Here is a 21,254-nt window from a genome sequence, read left to right as displayed (position 1 = left end):
TATGGTTAGTTGCTTAGTCAGTCAGATGCTTAGACTGGATTTGGCATTTTTGTCTTCCTATTGAATCCTTCCCAAGGACCTGGGATAGACAGCTATTATTGTTTAATAATATTAAAGGTATTGTCACAGAATGTGAACTACAGGTAAATAAAGCTGTCTTTTACAAATTATTATTATTATATACACAAAAATGTGGAATCGCAGCTGCCAGTTCTTTAGCTGGTGTTGGCCTTCATCTGCATCAAGCTCTTCCCAAGAACCTAGGGTGTTGTAATGTGCGAATCCAAGCAGTGTGGCTTTTTCTAATTCACAATAGAAATTTTTGCCAGTGCACAGATTTTCTAAGTGCCATCCAAGATTTTTTTGTATGGCACTCAGTGTCTGAGAACCACAGGAACCACTATGGCTAATTGTGATCTTCTATGATTCTACTATCACCTGGTATTGCCACATCAATTATCCACATTTCTTCTTTTCAATCACAGTTAAATCTGGTGTGCTATGAGGCAAGACTTTATCAGTTTGAATCAGAAGTCCCACAATATTTATTATTTATGAGATTGTCAAATCATAAAACTCAAGGTGATAATTTATTTGGGTCTCCAGAGTTCATCTAATTTATGAAATTGCTTAAAACCCTAAGACTGTAAAATACATGGTGCCAAAAAAGTATCATCCTTTAGCTTTATACTTCCGTATCAACAACAAGTTTTAAGATGTACAGTAGATGAGTTTGGTAGTAGTAGTATGTGAGGACGGAAAATGTTTGAGAAGTTATTTGGTTTGCCTTTTCTCTTCCAGTATAGACCTTTAAAATGTTGTTTCGTGTTGGGAATTTGATTTCTTGATTAGAAAGCCTAGCAATGTGATTAGTATTTTATCCATGGCCCTCTCTTCTGGATCATATCAATATGAAAGAATGTGAAACTATGAATAGAGATGTTCACAAAACCACGTAGCTGTATTTTTTTAAAAAATCCCAAGGTAACAAATATTGTTGCTCAAAACAACAAGCAGTAGAAAATATAAACATGTCTACTATGTCACTAAAATCTAGAACTCTTATATTTTTCTCTTTTGATATACATTTCCATGAACATTTCTGAGGGTCCTTCTTTTGGGTACTTATCTATTTTGGAAGCTAGGAGTAAGTAAAAGAAATTTGCTAATTTAGCAATGTTGGAAACAACCTCTATAGTTTAAACTCTGTTATTCTGTTCTGAATTTGTATCCTATCACTGGTTTTAGAAACGGATCACTCTTTCAAGCTGTAAAAGAATATTCTGAAAAAAAATATAATTCTGAAAAAGTTATAAAAGTGAAATTTATTGTCTATTGTACCTTAATATATTCTAGCAAACTGAGTTCTGCTATTCTCTGTGATTAGCAGAGATCTAGTTAAATAAGAGGGTACTGCAGAAGTCTCCATGTGATAGGATTGGATGCTCTCCAGATCACTGTACAGCATTACAGAGATGATAGCGCTTTGATTTGTTTGGATTTTGAAACACAGGTTGCTAAGTAAAGAAACTTTATATAACTTATGTCATGGTTCCGACAGATGAAACTCTTCAAAAGAACTTCGAGGCATTGTTTACCTTAAAGAATCTTTTATTTGAGAAACAAAGTATCAGCACTACATAGTTGAAACCAGAAACTAAATTCCCCTCCCCTGGATACAAAGTAACAAAGTGCAAATCCCTCCTCCAATAAATAGTCATAAATCACATCCCCCAATTTCTCCCCAGCTCTCCAGCCTGCCAAAACACTATCAGCTCTCGGCCCAATGTCCTTGGGTTCCCACGACTAAGTTATTATTGTTATGACTAGTTGGACTCTCATCCCTATTCCCCCTCCCAGCAGCAACTAATTCTGAAAGCAATAGAGAAAATGGCTGCATTTCCATCTGTTGTCAAAGCAAGAACATCCGATGTTAGCAGCGTTGAAAACTCATGTATAAAAACGATGAAGTGGCTTTGGTGTTCTGAAGTAGTCTCTAGAGTAGTCTTCACTGTTGAGATGTGCCAAGCCTTGGCTTTTCATTTCAGCTTTGAGAATTGCTGAAATAAACTTTAAAATCATTTTTATTTATATAATTCTTATTCCTAATGTTTTTATTTCCATTATATCCTTGCAAAATATGCAAAAGGTTTAAAGCCAGGGCAATGGTTAATATAAGTACTCTTCAATATCTTCATAAATGATTTAGATGAGGGAATAGAAGGGGATCTCATCAAATTTACAGATGACACTAAACTGGCAGGAATAGCCAACACCCCAGAAGACAAGCTCAGGATCCAAAAAGATCTTGACAGATTTGAACAATGGGCCCTATCTAACAAAATGATATTTAATGTGGAGAAAAGCAAGGTTTTACCTCTGGGCAGGAAAAACCAAATGTACAAGTACAGATTACGTGAAACCTGCCTCAAAAACAGTAACTGTGAGAGGAACCTTGGAGTCCTAGTGTACAATCACTTAAACATGAGTTAGCAGTGTGCGGCAGCAGCCAAAAAAGCTAATACAATCCTTGGTTGTATAAACAGAGGCATAGAATCAAAATCAGGTGAAGTACTAGTACTACTTTATAAAGCCTTAGTAAGGCCACATCTGGAATACTGCATCCAGTTTTGGTCACTACATTACAAAAAAGATGTTGAGACTTTGGAAAAAGTGCAGAGAAGAGCAACTAAGATGATTAAAGGCCTGGAGACTAACGGTTGCAGAATTTGGGAATGGCCAGTCTAGAGAAAAGAAGGACTAGGGGGGACATGATAGCAGTATTCCAGTATTTGAGAGGCTGCCACGAGGAGGTGGTCAATTTATTTTCCAAAGCACCAGAAGGCAACACAAGAAACAATGGATGGAAACTAATCAAGGAGAGAAGCAACCTGGAGTTAAAGAGAAACTTCCTAACAGTGAGGACAATTAACCAGTGGAACAGCTTACCTTCAGACATTGTGGGTGCTTCATCACTTGAGGTTTTTAAGAAGAGATTGGACAGCCACTTGTCTGAAATGATATAGGGACTCCTGCTTGAGCAGGGGGCTGGACTAGAAGATCTCCAAGGTCCCTTCCAGCTCTATTCTGATTATTATAAAAAAAGTTAAAAATTAAAAAGTCAAAATAAGTTAAAAATATTTTTGAAAACTTAAAATAAATTAAAATGTGCCAACCCCTCCATTATGGAACTTCAATATCAATGATTAAAAATACAGCAAAATAAGTGCTGAAAAAATAATAGGATGATCTTAGTCCCATTTGTTATTTTATTATGTTTGAATATTATCTGACAGAATCAGCTTATACATTTGTAGCATTCCCTCCCCTCCTCTTCCCTCCCCTCCCCTCTAGTTTCATATTATATTATTATGAAGCACTTTTTCTAGATACATTACTGTATTTTGAAAACAAAAACAATCACTTGAGACATTGTGTAGGCCTGATTGTCTTGAGAGCATGTAATAGATTCCTGTGCTTTGCAATCAGGCTGCATTCAAAAGAGGTAGCTGTGGTTTGGAGAATGCCTTGACCTGTAAACATAGCATTAGATATTCCAAATGTTTTCAGCATTGATGTATTAATCTCATTGCTTTTGTTTGTAATTGTTTTTATGTAGGAGCAGTGCTTTTAGCCAGCATGCAAGGATTAACTGTTAATATTGATCCAGTTTTATATACCTGGCTCATGTACCAACCTCAAAAACGGAACAGCAGACTAATGCAGCAGGTAGGATATTTTTGCATCTTTATTTATGGTCCTAAGGCAACATACAATACAAACGCAAGGCACAATACTGAAACATTAAAAATCTGATAAATCAGGAGAAATTAAATGCTCACATATCACTTACAATTTGTTTTACATATTGTAGAAAGCATTTGATTTGTGCCATAAGTATCACCATTCATTTAATAATGGTTTGAAGTTATGCTGGTGTAGCGGGGCTGGCTGAAAGGCTTTGCAGGAGTCTGCCTGGGGAGAGGGAAGCTCGGAAGGAAAGAAAAAGGAGCAAAGAAAGGCCCAACCCCACCAACGACAACGACAACAGCCTCTCTCTGGTCCACTTCAGCTTCTTCCTAAACTCCAAAATCGACTAGGGAAAGACACTTCCTCTCCCTTCCTCTCTCTCTCTCTCTCTCTTCCACCTTAAAATGACGAAAGAAAGCGCCCCCCCCCCGTTTAGGACTCACCTCCGTTCTCTCTCACCCTCCTCTCTCTAAGTTGCTGGGATTGCTAAATTCAGATTTTAACAATAAAGGAAAGGGGGAAGAGGTTTTGACACCGATGAGACCTGAGACTGCGAGCGATGACAGAAAAGAAGGAGAGGCTGGTCGTTACTGCTTTGGAGACTAGCAGCCATCCGAACTTTGATTATTGTTACTTGTGCATAGAAATTGTGGGGAGTTGTCCTTGCGGGGCAAGCTGTTACTGCAGAATGCTGACTACCTTTGTTCGTGTTCCTATCGCTGCCTGGAGCCGGGGTTTTCCCCACCCCACTTTTTTCCAAACGACCGCTGTGCAATCATTGACTATTGCTGCTATGACTGCCTGGGGCTGTTAAACACTGTCACACATTGACTATCAGAGCTAGGGACTGGTCATCTTTGTTCCTGAAAAGCCCCCCTTTGACGACGAGAGTCTGTCACCTACTTCGTGTGAGCTTCTGCTAGAAAAGACACTTTACTAACACCTTGAGAGTACAGTTGCAGAGAGTGACGGAGGGGAGCGGGGCTCGGAAAGCCTGGGCTTTGGTGGCCTCTGAGGGGGTAACACTACATTGGCATGGGAAAAAGGATCTTACAACCCATCCTTGAAATTGTGCCTGTCATGATCATGTGATCATAATTCAGGCACTTGGCAACTGACTCACATTTATGATATTTGCCATCACAAGTTTTGTGACCTTCCCAATCTGTTTCCACCATTTGCAAATTCACTTAACAAGCGTGTAATTCAACAAAAGACCATATTATTCGCTTAATAACAATGGTAACAATGGCTTCAAAATAGGGTCTGGTCATATGATGACTTATGTAATAACCAAAATTCTGATTGCAATTGTGATCACAAGTTGACAATTACCTGTAAAGTTAATAGGTCCAGCTAATGAATACATTCCATAGTTGGAAGAAAATGTTATAGTTTTTAAAGGTTTAATTTGACAACATTTGCATGGAAAGAAAATAAATTACTATAGCCCCAATATCTCTCAAATAAAGTGTGCGCACATGTGCGTGTGTGTGTGTGTATACACACATATATTTTTACAGATATACATATATAAAAACAGATATACCTTTCTGTTTTTAGTATTCTTAGATAGATAGATAGATAGATAGATAGATAGATAGATAGATATTCCATTTTCTATTGAAAGAATTCCCAAAGAGGGGGTAAATGAAACAACAAATATTCTAATTGCTTGGTTAGAAAACTACACCTTAAAATGAGCCACAGTATCCTCTATCTTGGGGGTATATTTCTAAAACAATAGAGATTGATTCTTTAGAGCAGTGGTTCTCAACCTTTTTAATGCCGCGACCCCAACCGGTCGTAAGTCGAGGACTAAACCAGTCATAAGTCAAGGACTAAACCGGTCGTAAGTCGAGGACTACCCAACCGGTCGTAAGTCGAGGACTTTCCCTGCCCGGGAGCGCCGCGCATGCGTGGTTCCGCCCCCTGCGCCGGCCGAGGCGTAGCTGGCAAACGGCAGAGACGGAGCAGGCCGACCACCAGCTGGCCCAGGCCAAGGGAGGTAAGGCACCCGCCGGAAAAGGGGGGAAAAATGGCGGACAGCCTTGCTTGGCGACCCCCATGAAATGGTCGATTGACCCCAAATGGGGTCCCGACCCACAGGTTGAGAACCACTGCTTTAGAGAAAGATTCTTGTAGCTAGCTGTCGAAACTTGCTTCTATAATTTGTTGAAATATAATGCAGTAAAATATAGAGAAAATGAAAACGTTATGTCCTTCTTGAGTTTATTAGACTAATTAAATTTAGACACATCACAAAAAAGATGTTGAGAGTTTGGAAAAAATTCAGAGAAGAGCAACTAAGATGATCAAAGGCCTGGAGACTAAAACATATGAAGAACGGCTGCAGGACTTGGGTTTGGCTAGTCTAAAGAAAAGAAGAAATAGGGAAGACATAATAGCAGTATTCCAGTATTTGAGGGGCTGCCACAAAGATGAGGGGGTCACGTTATTCACCAAAGCACCAGAGGGCAGGACAAGAAACAATGGTTGGAAACTGATCAAAGAGAGAAGCAACCTGGAACTAAGGAGAAACTTCCTGACATTGAGGACAATTAACCAGTGGAATAGCTTGTCCCCAGAAATCATGGGTGCTCCATCACTGGAAATTTTTAAAAAGAGGCTAGATAGTCACTTATCTGAGATGGACTATCTGAGATAGTCACTTATCTGAGATGGTCCAGCCCCCTGAGCAGGGGGCTGGACTAGAAGACCTCCAAGGTCCCTTCCAGCTCTATTCTAGTGCATTATCTATTAATCAAATTAAGGCTTTGTAAATAAATAATGTAGTTATTGAATAAGTTGGTGTTTTTGAGTTTTCTTTCTAAGATATATTTTTATAATATTTGTGAAAAATGATATTTACTGGTAAAATTTTCAGTAGATCTTTTTTTACATTTTGGCATTTTTCTCAATGCCATAGCAATTAACATTGATACATGAAGTATAGATGAGAGAAATAGACATGAGGGAAAATATACCTGAAAGGAAACCAAAAGCACTGACATCTGAAACCTATGTCATCTCAACTTTGACATCAAGTTATTATGGATTTGCCGTCAAATTGAGAAAATCCAGAAATCTAAAATACAAACCTCCTAAAAAGATTCAGTTATTAAGTAATTAAGTAACTAGCAAGTGCATATATTCTAGCATCATATTTGTCAGCATCAGTAGTATTAAAAAGTAGGTAAGTGACTTGCTAGTTATAAATAGGCACAACTTGAATAATAGTCTTTGATTGAAAGTTGATCATGATTGAAGATAGAAGCACATAAGTAGACTTCACTTGTTTTTAGAAAGATATCTCAAGAGCCTTTTAACTTTGAAAGTTTGGAAAATAATACTGTAAAGAAATGATGAAAAGCTTTTAAAGCGTGTAAAATTGGCTAGAATCCACTCAATTTTAATATACAGTATGTTAGATAGATTTCTTAGAATATGGTTGTGATGAGATCACATTTTTTAAGTAGTTCCAAAAGAAATCCATGGAACAAATTGTAAAGTACATACTTGCCTGAAAATAGNTTTATCAATAAGATTAAAACTTTTAAATGTTATTATTAAGCTATGACTTTACTCTTACAGATTTAGTAAAGTTAAAAATAGCAGTGCTTTTCTCCTGCTCAAAACTTGTTATAAACATGGCATGTTGAAGGAAAGGTCTTCAACATTATGCATTTTTAATGTAATATGAGTTTAAAATGAGTTTTAAAAACATAACATAATGCACTACATTTGTGCTTTTCCTACTACACAGAAAATCCAGGGTGGATTATGGCGGCTGTTACTTATTTGAGCAAAGTTCCTGTTGTGACTATGTGGTTAGTGTTATAGGGGCAAAAGAGGATGTTTTCTTATATTTGCAGTTGGCTTCTGCGTGTGTCTAAACATTTCTTTTTATTTCAAATGGTGAACAATGTTGACATTTACTGAAAAACAATATAAAACCCATGGCAAGGCTTTTGAATGCCTGCATAAATTTACATAATGTCTTCTGACTTTATTGGGTACTAGTAAAATATGGTATTTATTTCCTTTTTAAAAAGTATCCTGAAATTTAGAATTATATATAATACTAATCTACAAATAGTAGAATAATGGCCTAGTTACTCTTTATTAATTTATTCACAGTTTAGCTCTTTTACCCCACAAAGAATCGTGTGAAAGATATTTCTGTAGAGAAAGCTGGTTAGATGATCTTTCATCATGAACGTAAATGGAATCATTTAAGATCTTGTAATCAATGCTGGATAACAGAGAAGATAATGATAATAATAATGATAAAGTTGGAAGGGACCTTGGAGGTCATCTAGTCCAACTCCCTGCTCAGGCAGGAAACCCTATACCATTTCGGACAAATGGCTGTCCAGTTTCTTCTTAAAAACTTCCAGTGTTGGCGCATTCACCGCTTCCATTCACCGCTTCTGGAGGCAGGTTGTTCCACTGGTTAATTGTTCTAACTGTCAGGAAGTTTCTCCTTAGTTGTAGGTTGCTTCTCTTTTTGGTTAGTTTCCACCCGTCTGCTCATATAAATTAATAAATGGGTGGCTTACGTCATCATAAAAGCAAAAATATAAAATTTTACAAATTTTACAATCATTAAAATTTTAAATATTAAAAGTTAACAAAAATGAAATAAATTAGGGACTAAAGAAGTGGAGTTGGGATCTTCTTCCTAGTCCACTAACTACCTCCAGTGTGGACCACCTTCCCCAATCAGGGCCCAGAGCAAAAAACAGAGCTAAGTTTGGAAAATGTAAGTAATTTAAGACTTACATAATAATACTGGCAAGACTAATGCAAATATGGAATGTAAATGAAAGCTTCTTTAATAGTACGAAAATATATATGCTGTTTTAGAAAAGCTGGAAGAGATTTTGGAAGATACTGCATGGTGTCTTTTGATTAATTTATTGTAGATACTTGCAAAATGAGGGTGTTGTTTTGTTTTGTCCCTGCTTCACAGGAACATTCCCATGTCATAGACAGTCTCCTGCGTCCTCCGAAAAAACTTTTCAGGTTTTGTAGTAAGATAGTTAAAAAAAGGAGCAAATGAGAATATTTTACATCTTAACCAGAAAAAATAATAGATCATTAAGATCAAGAAGATCGCACAAACTGATTATAAACAACGACATAACACTTTCACTTTTTGTGTGAACATAGAATTGAAAAATAAAAAGTTGACAATGAGCATGTTAAAATATTGTGGGATTTCCAAATACAAACCCATAAGTCTTGGCTCATAACATACCAGATTTAATTGTGGTTAAAAAGAAGAAAGTGTAAATGCTTGATTATTGGCACACTGAGTGCCATGTCAAAAACACTTAGGCAGCATTTACAAAATCTGCACACTGATAAAATTTCCATCTACTACCCTGATAGATTATGATAGGGGTCCTCAACCCCCAGTCCGTGGACCAGTCCCGGGCCGTGGCATGCCAGCAACTAGGCCATGCAAAGAAGTGAAGCCCCATCTGCGGGATGCAGGCAGCACACAAAACCACAACCCCTCTGGTCCACAGAAAAACCTTTTTCCATGGAACTAGTCCCTGGTGCCCAAAAGGTTGGGGGCCCCTGGATTATGGTTGGGAGTCAAAAGGGTTTTTAGGGGGCCGCTGGGTTTTTAGGAAGAGTTGAATGCATATGAATCCCAACCCTTGCTACAGAACTGGCAGTTGTGCTTTCACATTTTTGTTTTAATAACAACAACAACAACAATAACAACAACAATGAAAATAACAATGATAATAATAATGATAATAATAATAAAACATCTTGAAGAATATTTCTATTATGGAAAACAGAACTGTGGACTTATAACACATAGGGTTACCACAACATTAAAATTGTTTTCTGGAATTATAGCAAGGATAATATGTGCTAATTTGAAAAAAAAATGCATTTTTTCCAGTGGAACAAAATGGGACTCGCTAAATTCACATGGCATAAGATCAGCTACTTATTGAAAAAAATTATCATTAAAAGTTTTTTTATGGTCTAAATAGATTATACAAAGGCTTGTAAGTCATTTCTCATAGTTGGATTCGGAAACGCTTGGAAATGTTTGGAATAAACTTAAATATTAAAAGATTTTTGGATGTTATTTGCTTCCTGGGAAACCACCCTTACAGAATATGGGAGAAATTTGGAAGAAGCAAGAATAAAACCAGATCTGTTTCAAAGTAACACATTGTCACCATTGCTCTTTGTACAAGCAGTGATTCAATTTACAAGTATTCTGAACAGAATCAGTTATAAGTAAAAATTCACAAACAAAGCTCTCCAAATAAGCTATTTTCTTTATAGAGATAACCTAAAACTATACTGAATCAGAATTTACAATTGAGTCTCTGTCAGGTATTAGTCTGTATATTTAATAAAGATACAAGAATGAAATTTGGACAGGATAAAGGTGCAATTTGGCAATGAAAGAAGGTAAGATTACAGGAGAAAATGGGTTACACCTAATGAATGGAATGGTGATTAGGCACCAGGCACCTGAAGAAGGATACAAATATTTAGAATTAAAGGAAGCTTCTGATTAATTGCACAGCCAAGTTAAAACACAGATAATTTAAGTTATTTCAAACAATTTGAGGGGCTTTTTTAACAAAAACTAAACTAAATGGTGGAAATATTGCTAAAACAATAAACACTTGGGCAGTCATTGTAATTAAATATACTGCAGGAGTAATTGATTGGCTTCAAGCCAAATTGAACAATCTTGATCAGTAAAACAACAAAATTAATGACCATAAATCATGCACTTCACCTCAGAAGTGACATTCATAGATTATATGTATTCAGAATTAGAGGTGGTAGAGGACTATTGCAAGTAAAACAAACTATGGAATAAGAAAAATATAGTCTGAATGATTACATCTGGAAAAGAAAATAGACTGTGCTTATGGAACTTCACAAGGAAAGCCTTCTGAAGTAACACAAAAGAGCTAAATTAGAATACAAGACTAAGATAATTCAAAATCGGATTAACATCTGGTAAAACAAACCACTCCATGGTGAATGTTTGTATGAGACTGAAGGAAAAGTGAATCAAAATCTAACATGGGTTCTAGCTGAAATCTGTTAATTTAAAAAGGAAATCAAGGGAATAATTCAAAGCCAGAATATGGTGAGATGGCTGCATATAAATTTAATAAATAAATAAATAATTGAATGGAGTCTCTTGAAGACTGTTGCTAGATTAGTTACTTACTGAACAGTGACCTCCAGATGTCCATTCTGCAACATTTTATTGTAAGCAATATCCGATTCTGTACTTCATTTTTTAAGGAAGAAATTAATTTCTTTTATTAGGTTTATTTGTTTTATGCCCTGATCTGTTTTTGCGTGTATGAAAAAGTAGGTTTGCTGCAATATATCTGGCCAGATAAGAGTACTGCTGATAGAAATATTTGCTGAATAAATACTTGTTTCCATTTTTTGATCCAGTTCCTAGGCATGGAGGATTATTGGAACAACCGCAATTTATAAGTGAACTCTGTGAAAAGAGGAAGGGAGGGCTGCATTTAATTTTGCTTGTCCTGCAATTCTACTGAATTACTTGTTGTGTTTCTCTTTCCCTCCTTTTTTTTTTATTCTGATAGGCTGGATCTGTCTCTCTCGGGACACCTGTCACAAGGAAAAAAGATGATGAGATGTCAGTTGGGAGCACACCATTGATTAAGCATCAGTCAAATCAGGCTTCTGAATATGCCAGTAGCCCTGTAAAAACAAAAACTGTAACAGGTGTGTCTGCTTTAATTCAGTTTGCAATTATTTATATAATTTTACGATTTAAATGGTAAGAATTTCAATGTCAATCAAGGTAAAATTTACTAGAAGATTACTTCAATTTTTTTCTAATTACCATCCAGTTTTGTAATCAATTAAGCTGTTTTAAAAATACATACAATAATTATCACATCAAGTTGGTAGTGCTGAAGTGATACCTCAGTCCAGGGAGAGAAGCATGTGAAAGAGATTCAGAGCAACTCCATCTTAATTATACTAGATATAATTTAATCAGGAAAATTGCTTTGATAGGTTTTTAAAATTCTGCTCCTACCAACAATGAATATCTTTCTAGAAATCCAAGTGGTTCTGATTTCTTGAAATAGGCAGCCTTGCAGGGCTTGTAATCAACTTTGAAGGCCTCTCAAAGCAGTTGTCCCACTCAAGGAATATCTAATGTGTTGAAGGCTTTGAATTGCTTTGAGTCTTCTCTCATGCTTCCTCCCTCCTTTAGACTGGCTCTTTTGCAATGGACCTGTTTCCTTCTCTGCTTTCCCAGGGTCTGTTATACTTTTCCTCACACATGAGATATGTTGCTAGATCCTTACTGATTTGTGGAAAATAACTCCATAGAAAAAGGCAAGGAAACTTTAGAAAAGATCATAGTTTGTAATGGATAAAAAGGATTGCCTTGAAGGACAGGGGAAAGATACACTACCAAGGCAATGATCAGATAAACAGAATTTGAGCCCAGACCAAGAAAATAATTAGCAAAAAGATCTCAAACAAGAGGGAGGAAAGGTAGCAGGGTTCCATTATTATTAGCTAGCATTTATTAGCTATTCTAATAAAAGTAGCTTAAATCTTCAAGGTGCCTATTTTCTTAGTCAGATTAACCTGACATCTATCCAAAATCGAAGATAATCAGGAAGTAAGCACTCTTAAAAATGATAATGTATTTGAACTATGCAGCAATAGCTTCCCTTGATAAAACCAGTACAATAGTTTGATAAAGGACAATGGAGTTCTGCTTCCTTAAGACCTATAAAGCCCTCAGCATTATAAGACACAATGTGTGGAACAAATATTTATGAATTACCAAGATTAAGATTATACGATTTGTTGTTTTTTTTGTTTAAGGAAATATCTTTTTCCAGGGATAACCCCTAATCTATACTGATAGGTAACTAATTTTCTTTCTTTGCTTTTGTGTCTTAATTCCTACTGTCTCTCTATTTTTCTTCTAAAAATCCAGAGAAAGATCTCCTTTTAGATGTTCCATTCATGAAGTAAATTTATGAGGAATGGGCTGTGAGCCAAGCAAATCATGATCAAAAGATCAGTAAGAGAACAGAGTTTTAGAACTTAAGGACATTTATAAGCTTCAAATTTGGAGTATAAAGGAGCTTATTAATGCTGGTGAACACTAAAACTAGGATTCAGTTATGACTAATTTTGGTTTTACTGGGATTATTAGGTATATAGTAACATGTACTCCATTTAGCAAGCTATTTGGTCTTTCTTTTATTTTTTTTAAAGAATCACGACCATTATCGGTACCAGTGAAAGCCATGCTTAATTCAACTGAAATGTGCAGCAAAAGTTCTGAGGAAAGAATGAAAGAATTTATTAGTGTGGTATGGAATGCAGTTAAGTGCCTTACTCTTCAGGTAAGAAATTGTGGATGGGAAATGAAAGAAAAGAATATTTTGATGTACTTTTAGAATCTTCCGTTATTTTGAAATTTCTATGAAATAAGTTCCCATTTTAAGGTTATATGGGGAATAATGAAGCCAAATTTCATTTGACCAAAATGGAATGATGAAGCCAAATTAATTAAACTTTTCAAGATAAGTAAGCATTGGGTTAGATACCTTTATGTTCTATTGTATATAGTCAGGTGTAACAAAAACAATGCTAGAGTGCAAACTTTCCATAATAAAGTTTTTTAAATTATTTATATAGCATCTTAGAGCAGTTTGTCTAGTTAGTTAGACTGTATTTAATCCACTGCAATGTACTCTATTTGGGGATACCTTGAAGACCATTTGGGAACTTTAGTTGACTGCCTATAAGTTTCCAAGTATAGTTCAAAATCTTATGAAGCCCTAAAGGTCATGTAACTACAAGGGACACTAATTTTCTCCTTATGTCAAGGGTTGGCTTCTCCAAACCGGCTATAATATAACTTAATACTCCATTAATACTACAGTTTCCAAGATCAGTTTAGTCTACTTATTACTACAAATGTTCTTTCTTTTTGAAATTTTTGTTGATGACACGATTGGCACAATTTTAAGAAAGTGTGCTTATTGATGGAAAAGACAAATAAAACATGTTTTATCTTCATTATGTGATAGATTTTACTATCTTTTATTGGTCTTTCATTATAGACTGCTGGATAAAGAGTATGATCTTTACATAATCAAAATAGGAGAAGAATCTATTTCAAGAAATTGTAACACTTGTATGTTAAAAACAAGCAATTATGTTCAGTATTGGCAAAATAACACGTTGCTACCAAAACTGAAATTCAATCCTTGAAACAGAAAAGATGTTACCATGGAAAAATAAAGTAACACTTAGTGCAGCTGTGATGCATTAATGAATAGAAGCTTTTTTAAAAAAAAAATCATTTGTATATGGTATGGCTTAGTGGATCTCAACCAGATGGTTTCCTTGAACAGGATCTGACCTTCATCTTGAGGATTTCTTACTGGGAAATTATTTCATTTTCTCCCCTTTTATTTGTCAGTTCTTTACATTAATGTAAGATTTACTGTTGTAGATTTATATTGTTATATAAATTAGTCACATTTTATCTTAAGTTTACAGTATTAAACATGTAGTTTAATAGTGGTTTTCAAAGTGTAAAAACAATATAATATATGTAATATGTCGCATTAATGTAAGCTAAGGATACAGGAATTTGAAGATAGTTTAACATTATACCTATCAGTAAAGAGATCAGTGGCACCTTCTCATTTTTTAATGCAACAACTTATAAGATTTTTAGTTGCATTTTTTCTCTCTGCTACTATTATATGCCAAAGGGTAAGTTCACCTGCATTTGGTGGTTGTAAAAGGAAAGTTTTACGTACATTTTTGAACATGCATTCAGCTATGTAAGCAAAATTATTGTTTTGTACATTAAAAGTTGATCATATGTGACCTCAATAGATATTGTATATATTCATGCTTTTAGAGGATTGCATATGCAATTAGTTCATTTTCAGACAGTAATTTCATAAGAACATAGAAGTAATGTTGAAATATGATTCTTATTTTAAATGTTAGTATCTAAGTTAATCAAAGGATTTAAAACTTACTCAAGGTGACCAGCTCTACAAATATTTGTCTTCTGAACATATGTACCTATTTTCTTGGCTTCTTCTTGAGTTGTTTTCAGATAAGGAATAGAATTAGACTCCTGAGCACAGGTCTGAGAACAAGGACAATAATATCCTCACCCCCATTTTCACGCTCAAAGAAAAGAGAATAATGTGAATGTAAGAATTGCTACGCAGGAGTAGCTCATAATATACCTGGCTAAGATTCTTTTTCTTATAAGGCAAATAAAGCTCGTGACCACGGCAGCATATGGACAACTAAAGGAAATGCAGATAGCATAATTAATACATTTCTAGAACTTGTCTGTTTAGAGAAGTATAACAAAATCTGAGCACATGCAGGAATCAGTTCCAGCTAGTGTCAACATTGCAAAGCTCAACTGAAAGCATCCTTTTTTTTAATGTGACTGATTTGATGGATGATCGCTGAAGAAAACCAAGTTTCCCACCCAGCACTGGGTGGAATTTCAGTATTCTCCATAATTTTTTCCTTACTCTATGGATAACAATATTAATGATATAATGGAAAAGAGAGTGAAGACATAACATCTGCATTTTCATACATTAGAATTAGAAAGTTGCTAGGATGTAAAGAAGTAAAATCAGAGGAAGTGAGCAGTATCCATTAGCTGTAGCTGAACTCATGTTGCTAAAATGTCATAATCTAATGCAATTTAATCTTAAACTCCAATTTATTATTTCATATACCGTATAAAATTTTCCATTTTTGGGTATATAAACTTGAGTAAAAACTAATAAAGCAACCTCACTGCTAAAAATTATAGAGAACTTAATAGAGAAAATGGGGTGGGTGTGTCTCAGATGAATTGGATTTTTTTTTCCTTTTAACCAAATTACCCACTTAGTAGGGAAGCTGATGTCACATCCTATGAACAGCTTTGGCTGTAGATCAGGTATCCACAAACTCCCCTTGTCAAGTTTAGTATGGAATTTGACCCAGTCAGGATCCCTAGATCAATTCTTGCACTTGGGTTAAGCTAAAAAATTTGGTCCATCTCACTTATAGCTCTCCTATTAAAATACTTTATCAGCTTTTCTTTCTAAAGCACTAACATAAATTATCTATAATTCTTTATTCAGTTTTTACTTATCTGTAATATAGTAACCTGTCAAACAAACCTGAAATAGAATTATCTAGATCATATTTATCATATACTTAAATTATTTAGTGCTCAGTGCTCTATATTCAGGTATCAGCATTATGAGGACAAGATAAGTTTTTTAGGGGTGTGTTGTAACTTATTCTTTATAAATTTTGTCTTATCAACAATTGTTAAGTCTATAGAGGTACTTTGTTTGAGTTTTATGTGTGTTGATATGTCAATATTATTTTTAAAGATGGCACACACATTTTTTTCTCTAAAGGTTGACTTCCTAGATACTTTCAGTCCTTTTTTCTGTAAGAGGAAAGCTGGAAGCTTTCTGGTTTTAGGGGGTGTTGTTTTTTTTAAAATCTAAACATGAAGCTAAATTGCCCAGGAGATTATGTTGGTTATCGCATTCCATGTGCACATAGCTACAGAACACAAACAGTGCTAGCTGTATGCGGTTTTGGCAATAATGAGAATATTTGGCAATGTAACAAAGGTGGTATTTTAGCTGCATTTCTTGAGAATGATGCAGTCTTCATAATACACGTCATTCTCTGTGAACTTCAAAGAAATGGAAAAAATTGTCACTAAAAGAAGCAAGATTTGAGTCAATTCTGAAGTCTTAGTTTATGCTATCAGAAGCTAACAAACTACAAATGGATTTTTGTTGTTGTTAAATTTTCTGTGAGTACACTTTCCAAATCAATCATCTTCCTTAGTAAAAGATGTGTGAAAAGGCAGATAGGCATGTTTTTCTGCCAGTTTTCCTGAATAAATCAATAGGACTTTTCTTAGGTATTGACTGACACACACACACACACACACACACACATTACAAAAATACAGATCACGTGGTGTGGTTATCTTTTTTTATTATTTAAACATGAAAAATATCTAGTAACCGATTTTGATGCTTGTTATCCTATGAACCTTAGATTTAGGGCCACAGTAAGTGTGTTGTTTTTTTCTTTCAGCTGGAAGTGCAGTCATGCTGTGTGTTCATTCCCAATGACAGCCTGCCATCTCCCAGTACTATTGTGTCTGGTGATATTCCTGGCACTGTCCGTAGTTGGTATCATGGGCAGACTAGTATGCCTGGAACTCTTGTCATTTGCTTACCTCTTCTAAAGATTATGAGTGCAGGGCACAAGTACATGGAACCCCTCCAAGAGATTCCCTTTATTGTGCCAAGACCAATACTTGAAGAAGGTAAGAGATAACAAATTCCAAAAGAACGAGTGTTATAATGAGGTACTATTTTCTAAGATGAATTTTGTAGCTTGACATCAACATTCTTCTTTAATCTTTTCAAAATGCTTCATTCTTTTTAAAATGCTTGATCAACTATTTTTTATTACTTTTTTAAACATTTTTTTCATTTTTTAAATGCTCTTTGCGTGACACAAGAATTAAATAAAGGAGAATATTTGTAGCTTGAGGTTGAAATGGGTGTTATCTGAGCTTGGTTGTTTTCTTGCAGACATTTCATTATCCAAACTAGGTAACATCATCAGTGTTCAGCACTTTGGTAATGAAATGTCTGTAAGTTTAAGCCTAATATTTTATGAATGGATCATATTTGACTATATTTGTGAATAACAAATGTTTTCATCTCCCATATCCCCATGGGATAAAAACATGCATACCTAGTTAAATGTAACCTAATACTTTTACTTCTGGTAACCCAAGAATAATATTTGCCTGTATTATTATTTAAAGACAATTTCCTTCCCCTGATGTAGGACATAAAGTGAAGTAAGGCTAAGAAAGGCAACAGGGAATGCCAAGAAAGAGGCAACTAAATCTGTGGCTTTACTATAAGATGGTGACATTTGTCAAATATTATTTATCAATAGAAGAACTCTGTGTAGCTCAGAATTGAACTGTGGGGTCCTTGGTTCTCTCTGAGCTTGATTGTTTTAGTTGCATTAATGATGTTACCTAATGAAATTCCTGCAAGAAAACAACCATGTTCAGAGAGCACCAAGGACTCCACTACTATTAATCTAGAAAATAGTCTTCTAGATAGTCTTCTTAATAGTCTTATTAAGTAGGAAATGATATTTAGGTATTCTGTTTCATTCATTCATTTATTTAGTAATGGAGATACTGCAATAATAGCAATCATAGTGTTTTGTTCATTGCATTTGCATCAATTTCCTAACTGGAAAATTTCTTCAAAACAAAATGCATTGTTTTTAACAAAGCATCTTTTATCTAAACATCTTTTTGCTCCCACACATACAAAGAGTCATCATATCAGAGCTCTCCTGTAGCAGAATTGAATTATCCCAGAATATCATGCTTCCTCTCAGAGTCTTGTGAACATAATTGCTGTCCTTAAAACACACCCACATACACACCTCCCATAGTTAAACAAAAGAGCATTAGGAAAATAGAAGAGATTACTTTTCTCTTTTATTACTTTTATATGAAAGCTGGTGACTACACTGTAACTTTAGTAATGTGTTACTCAAAGTAACATTTAAGATATTTTTATCTCTTTCTGAATCCCAGTAATTAACACTATCTCTTCTAGCAAAAGATAAACATCAAAGGGCATGATCCAGAAAAGCCAAATTAATTAATTTAGAGAATATCTCTGATCCAAATTTAGAAGGTCACTTTGTCATTAAATTTTAACAAGTCAAACCCGTTGTAATTTGAGCTATAGTTGTTATGTTACATCCATCTACGTTTTGTTTCTTATATTTACACGTATAAGTACTACACACGTAACATACTATACAAATTATAGACGTTTCCTTTAATTGTGAAGACACATACATAACATAGAATGTGATCTTGAATAGTATCACTAAATACTAGAACTAGACTTCTAGTGCTAGAGAAGACTCCTGCGAGTCCCCTGGACTGCAAGGCGATCAAACCGGTCAGTCCTAGAGGAGATCAACCCTGACTGCTCTTTAGAAGGCCAGATCCTGAAGTTGAAACTCAAGTACTTTGGGTACCTAATGAGAAGGAAGGACTCACTGGAGAAGAGCCTAATGCTGGGAAAGATTGAGGGCAATAGAAGAAGGGGACGACAGAGAATGAAGTGGCTGGATGGAGTCACTGAAGCAGTAGGCGTGAGCTTAAATGGACTCCAGAAGATGGTAGAGGACAGGAAGGCCTGGAGGAACGTTGTCCATGGGGTCGCGATGGGTCGGACATGACTTCGCAACTAACAACAACAAGACTTCTATTAGTTTTGTGAAGGAATAATCCAAAAGTATTTTAGTTAGTTTTATATGAGGATAATCCACATTTGAATGATTCCTTTATGTACATATTTTACTTTTGTTTTTGCTTTCCTTTTGATTAACAAGGAGATGCTTTTCCTTGGACAATCAGTCTGAATTATTTCAGCATCTATACGCTTCTGGGGCAGCAGTTGACCCTTAATATCATAGAACCTGTTGGCTGCACTTCTACTCTGGCAGTTACTTCACAAGTGTTGCCCACTGCAGGATCAGAATCCAGGCACTCATTTGTTGTATGTCTTCATGTTGACCTTGAATCGCTTGAAGTAAAATGCTCAAATCCTCAGGTTGGTGCATTTAATTTATTGGAATAAATTAAAATTGCTTAATTTAAGTATTGTTCTGGATTCTATAAGAATTGTGTTTTTTTTCTCTTTTAAGCATCTTTCCTATAAAAACTAAGTCATCAAGATCAGGGTACTTAGATTAAGATTTGCTTTGAAGCTCTTTCATGTTTCGTAATTTAGATTCATCTGTAATAGCTATAGCACATAAGTGCATCTTGGAATTGATGGAATGAAATCACTTGCAGATGTATTGTTAAATGTTGAGGCCCTGCTTTGCTGTCAAAGTGGATACATTTGTTGAAATGAATTAATGTACTCTTTGTAGAAATTAACAAAGGTACCTGATCTCATTAAGCATCAAATTATTTCAACTAAAGAAAAAATACCTTCTATGAGGGTAATAGAAAATGACTTTATTTATATAAATATTTTCTTTCTTCTTTTCCAACCAAGCAGTCACTCAACATGGTTAGCCATGAATCAAATATAAAAACAAGTTTAAAATGTAAAGAATGCACAGAAATAAAATACCAGTGCCACTCAGTAGTTACAAAAAGGAGTAAAAGTAGAAACAGTCCCTTAAATAAGGATAGAATACAAGATCAATCAATTTAAAAGAACACAAATCACAGAATCTGAAGGGTTGAGAAACAGCCTGCTGAATATTCTAGAGCAGTGGTTCTCAACCTTTTTAATGCCGTGACCCCCAACCGGTCGTAAGTCGAGGACTAAACCGGTCGTAAGTCGAGGACTAAACCGGTCGTAAGTCGAGGACTACCCAATTGGTCGTAAGTCGAGGACTTTCCCTGCCCAGGAGTGCCGCGCATGCGTGGTTCCGCCCCTGTGCCGGCCGACACGTAGCTGGCAAGCGGCAGAGACGGAGCAGGCCGACCACCAGCTGGCCCAGCCCAAGGGAGGTAAGGCACCCGCCGGAAAAGGGGAAAAAAATGGCGGACAGCCTTGCTTGGCGACCCCCGTGAAATGGTCGATCGACCCCAAATGGGGTCGCGACCCATAGGTTGAGAACCGCTGTTCTAGAGCAATACATACTATCATATGACGTTAGCTTTCTGTGGATCATTTTCCTTTGTGAAATATTTGTTGAATCTTGAAATTTGCCCAATCTTCCACTAGTAATTATTCCCAATGAAAAAGTGAGAAATATTGTAACAAATTTCGAAGGATTTAAAAAAAAAAAAAGATATTACAGAAACTTGATTCAATGGATATGTACCTGGTGTACTGATAGGGTTACAAGATGTGATGACTTATTAATTTATATTTCTTCAGGCCCTTGGAAAAGTGCTGCTGAATTTGTATTCTGTTTACAGCAATAAATACTAGTGCAATTTATAAGGAATCTATGAAATTTGAATAGGATAGAGGCTATCTCTGCATTGTTAGTCTTATGGTTATAAGAAAAGTTAATTAAGCTAACAGCATTTAAATTGAAGTGTTGAAATTAGGTATAAAAATACCTCATATGGTTTCTTATTGATTGATTGTGTGCCATCAAGTCAATATTAATTCTTAATGAACACATAGACTTTCTCCATGACATTCTGTTTCTAATCTGGCCTTTCAGATATTTTTTCAAAACATTAGATGGCTCTTTTTCATTATATTATATTTATGTGTTGATAAAATACTTTTAATTTGTGTCACATGGAATCTGCATGTGCATAACCTATTTTCCCCTCCCCCTCCTTTCGTCCTATCTCATGCTAATTTAAATCTTAAATC

The 21,254-nt window shown here is 35.4% G+C and overlaps 1 protein-coding gene across 1 annotated transcript in view; it reads left to right on the top strand.

Annotated features, from left to right (window-relative positions):
- The window catches only part of VPS13B (vacuolar protein sorting 13 homolog B), a 310,137-nt gene that overhangs the window by 96,523 nt on the left and 192,360 nt on the right, over window positions 1–21,254 (top strand). Inside the window, exons 20-24 of the mRNA XM_015813428.1 lie at window positions 3,620–3,729; window positions 11,373–11,514; window positions 13,039–13,169; window positions 16,936–17,170; window positions 19,291–19,511. Coding sequence (XP_015668914.1) covers window positions 3,620–3,729; window positions 11,373–11,514; window positions 13,039–13,169; window positions 16,936–17,170; window positions 19,291–19,511 — 839 coding nt within the window. The remainder of the gene's footprint in view (window positions 1–3,619; window positions 3,730–11,372; window positions 11,515–13,038; window positions 13,170–16,935; window positions 17,171–19,290; window positions 19,512–21,254) is intronic.

Source organism: Protobothrops mucrosquamatus, unplaced genomic scaffold (assembly GCF_001527695.2).
Source record: "Protobothrops mucrosquamatus isolate PMUCROS unplaced genomic scaffold, P.Mucros_1.0 scaffold_69, whole genome shotgun sequence".
Classification (NCBI taxonomy): domain Eukaryota; kingdom Metazoa; phylum Chordata; class Lepidosauria; order Squamata; family Viperidae; genus Protobothrops; species Protobothrops mucrosquamatus.
Note: the sequence above shows the minus strand (reverse complement) of the source record. Positions and strands in the feature narration are given on the sequence as shown.